Raw genomic sequence first — 3,989 nt, 5'->3', positions numbered from 1 at the left:
GGACCGGGCCCCGCGGGGCCGCGGGCGGGCCTTCGCCCAGACTCGGGCCGTGTGGCTGGTCTCCGAGCGCCGCCCGGTGGCCGAGCGGGGGATGGCAGACCAGACAGCCGGGTCTTGGGAGGTGCCACCCAGGTCTTGCATGAAGCTGGGCTGGGCTGGGCCCCACCAAATCCCTGCCTGCGGGAGGATCACGCTCCCGATGGGGACACGGAGGGCTGCGGGATGCCAGGGCCCCGGCACGTCAGAGCCTCAGCTCACGTCGCCCAACCCCTGCCCAGTGACACGTGAGAAACGAGGCCCCAGCCGAAGGCACGCCTGGCCCCGGTCCACCAGCCAGCAAGCTCTGCTTTGTGCCGCCTCCCTATGGCGAGGCCCTGCTCCATCCCACCTGCTCCAGGAACCCGTCCCTGAATAACACCAATAACAACACTGACGAGATGGGGAATTGGATGTCCTCCCGGACACTTTACACACTTGGCCTCCTGCCCTACATTCAGCCACTATCTATTGAGGGCCGCTGCCAGCCACTCTGTGAGGCACTGGGTGTGTGCCGTGGCGGGTGAGGGTAGGCAGGGAACTCGGAGGGAGCATGGGGGCCGTGCTGGGGAAGGAGGCAGCAGGAACAGTGTGTGCAAAGGCCCTGTGGTGTGTCTGGGAGTCAGGGCTGAGGAACTGCCGGGGGAGGAAGACAGACGGTAGATGAGGTTAGGAGGCTGCGGAGGAGAGCATGGGTAAGGAGGGCCCTGTGATCTGTGAGAAGCGGATTTTTTTCCCTTTACTTTTTGTCGAGGCAGGGTCTTACTATGTTGTCCAGGCTGATCTCCTACTCCCGGGCTCAAGAGCTCCTCCCACCTCAGCCTCCCAAATAGCTGGGATTACAGGCATGCACCACTATGCCCAGCTTTTTTTTTTTTTTCTTTTCAGATGGGGTCTTGCCATGTTGTCTAGACGGGTCTTGAAGGCCCAGCCCCAAGTGATCCTCCCAGCTCTGCCTCCCAAAGTGTTAGGATTACAGGTGTGAGCCACTGCACCCAGTTGGAAGGGAATTTTCGATGAGGGCAACCTGAAGCCATGGAAGGGCTTTAGGCAGGAGCCTGACCCAGTTGTATCTGCATTCTGGAAAGACGCCACTGGCTGCCCAGTGGAGAGTGGACGGAAAAGGGGCAAGCGGGGAGGCAGGGGCAGTTAGGAGAGCATAATGGCACCCAGGGAGAAGGTCGAGGCTGCCGGGGTGACGGGCCGGAGGCCAGCTGAGGAGGAACCATGGTCGGGGTTGGCGATGAGGAAGAGGGGGATGTCCAGGTGCCTTGCAGGGCAGCCTGTTCCCCAGAGAGAGGGCGCAGGGGGCGGGGCTCGTGAAGGCCATTCTTGGGCTTGGCCCCTGAGAGGTGCGCCTGGAGACGGGAGGACAGGGCTTGGTGCACAGAGGAGAGGCTGTCGGGAGGGAGCGACTGGGGGAGTCTTTCCTGTGGAGACCGTGCAGGTGTGGAGCGTTTATCCAGGGAGACGCAGGGAAGTGGGCCCCGGGGCCAGGCTGGGGCAAGCCTCACAAGACTCTGACCGGGAACAGCCAGCGTAGGCGGGGAAGACCCAGAGGCGGTGGCACCCCAGAGGCAAAGGGACTGAGGGCTGCAAGGAAGACAGAGTGTCTACACTGCCAGACTCCTGAGGAGCCAACCACAGGCTGGGACAGAAAAAGGCGCGCCGGCTTCAGCAACACAGAGGTCGTGGGTGGGCTTGGAGGGGCTCGTTCCAGGGAAGCCAGGCTGAGAGCAGGGGTGACCGGATAAGTCTGAGGAGGGAGGGAGAGGAAGTGGAGTGGAGCGAGAGGGCGGGCACTTGTCGTGAGGGGAGAGATGGAAAGACACGGTCTAGATGGATGAAGCTAATTAAGACACGAATCGGGGAAGGATTCGGTCCAGAGAAAGGGATCGAAGCTCTCAGGGAGAGAAGGGGCTGGGACGTGGTTGGGCCCCGAGAACAGGAGCGGGGGAGTGAGTAGGGCATCGGAAGGGTCGGCAGGCTGGGGGTGCTCCAGAGAATATACCCCAGCTGGAAGGCCTGGGGTAAGGCTCAGAGGACCAGAACCTGGCTCGAATGGAGAGGAGTTTGGGGTGAGGACAAGCCCCCAAGTGTGACCCTGGGCGAGGGGAGCTGAGAGGTCAGGGGTGGTGAGGTCCCCCCTTGGGTAATGGAGTCACATGAGGTTGAGGTAAGATCCAGGTGCGAAGAGGTGGGCAAGTCTCAAACATCCCAAGAATGAGGCGGAGGGGTGGACCTGTTGCAGTGGGTATGCCAGGTCACGGTGGCACCAGCCTCCAAGGAGGCGGGGTCTTCTAGAGAGGAAAATGGCCCCAAAGTGCCAACCCCTTCTTTGTGGGAGACAAAACAGCTCCCTCAGGAGTCCAGGGGGAAGCCAGTGGAGAAGAAGAGGGCCCAGGGAGGAGAGACACACGAAGGCTGGGCCAGGGACCAAGAAGGGTGGAAACTTCCCAGGTGTGAGTGGAGCGAGTGGCATGGTGGGTTTATTCCTCGCAGTCTGCTCTGAGGAGGGTGGGCCCCGAGCAGAAGGGACACTGGCCTGGGGCATCCACAGAACAGCTTCAAGATCCCATTTGACAGGTCAGGAAGCAGAGGCACAGAGGCGCAGAGGTGAAGTCATTTACTCAGAGCGCATAACCACTTATTACTAAGTGATTATAAGATTAAGGTCAAACCTTAATCTTGATTAAGGAGCACAGTTTTGAGCCCTGTTGGTCGGACTCCTAAGCGGGCGTTCTGTCTGTTACAGTCACTGTGGGATGCCTGTCTGCCGTGCCTGCCCCGGGAAGGAGAGCAACACTGTGTCCCCGCACCCCGCCGACGTGGGTGGAAAGCCATTTGGCTCCAGCGTCCCGAACGGGGTCCTCCGAGACACGTCCATGGCCAGGGGTCCCGTGATCGGGAGCACTGACTAGCCAAGGGGTGAGGGTGACCGTGGTGGCCTCCCTCAAGGAAGTCCCAGGCCCTGCCCCACCCTTGGTCTCCCAGACCCCACGAAAGCCCCCAGGAGGGGACAGACTCCCGCTGCGTGGCTGAGCCCTCCTACAGCCCCGTGAAGGGGGAGAGGGCAGAGCCCAACGTAAGGTGACTCAGTACAACAAAGAGCCCGCAGTCGTGTCACATGCCCACGGCTAGTGACCTCCCGGAGGCTGTGGGAGTGGCAGTTCTTGGACTCCTCCCAGGTGAGCCCAGCACTTTGTCCGCGGCAGTCCGTCAATATTTGCTGACTTGAGTCTGGGGCCCAGCCTGCAAGCTCCTGGCCCGGGAGCCAGACTGTCTGACTCGGAGTCCCAGCCCCAGCCCTGCTGGCTTTGTGACTTTGAGCATGCCACTCGGCCTCTCTGAGCCTCAGTCTCCTGGCACAAGTGAGAGACCCGTCAAGCGCTTGGTATCATGCTCTGCTGTCCCGGTTTTGAAGCTCTTAGCCAGGAGTCCCCCATTTTCGCTTTGCCCCAGACCCCACAAATGACGTGTCAGTCGTGAACCAGGAGCCCGCGACAAGATCATCCACCTTGGAGAGCCAACGACTAAATGACCTGTTCTGCCTTCAGGGCTTAGCACAGGCGTCTGCAGGAATGGGAACAAACGCCTGTTGTTGCTGGTCTCTGGCGGTGAGACCAGCGCCCAAGTGTGATCAACGCTTGGAATGGCCAGTGAGCAAGAGCCCAGGAGCATCTGGACGCAAAGGGGCCAGGTTGACGGGGGTGAAGGTGAGGGGGGTTGAGAGAAGCCGCAAGGGAGGTGGGAGCAGTGGTGAGCCCCAAGTTGCACAGCAGTCGTTTCCTTGGCAGCCGGCGATTGGTGCTGTGTTCACGACCCAGCCACCACGCCCCGCGAGAAGTCCACCGGGCGAGGGCTGAGGACGAGGGCTGCGGTCTTTACTGTGGGGCGTTCAGTCTCGGGCTCCCGGGATGCCGTGGGTCTCCAGCTGCGGGGCGGCCTGGATG

At 61.4% G+C, this 3,989-nt stretch overlaps 1 protein-coding gene across 1 annotated transcript in view; it reads right to left on the bottom strand.

The window, feature by feature from the left end:
- Positions 1-241: 241 nt before the first annotated feature.
- Positions 242-3,989, bottom strand: part of EPN3 (epsin 3) — a 13,504-nt gene continuing 9,756 nt past the window's right edge. The window contains exon 11 of the mRNA XM_021707731.1: positions 242-343. Within this exon, the coding sequence (XP_021563406.1) occupies positions 242-343 (102 nt within the window). The remainder of the gene's footprint in view (positions 344-3,989) is intronic.

Source organism: Carlito syrichta, unplaced genomic scaffold (genome assembly GCF_000164805.1).
Source record: "Carlito syrichta isolate Samal-C Ts95f unplaced genomic scaffold, Tarsius_syrichta-2.0.1 Scaffold123630, whole genome shotgun sequence".
Taxonomy (NCBI): domain Eukaryota; kingdom Metazoa; phylum Chordata; class Mammalia; order Primates; family Tarsiidae; genus Carlito; species Carlito syrichta.
This window is presented reverse-complemented; position numbering and strand designations above follow the sequence as displayed.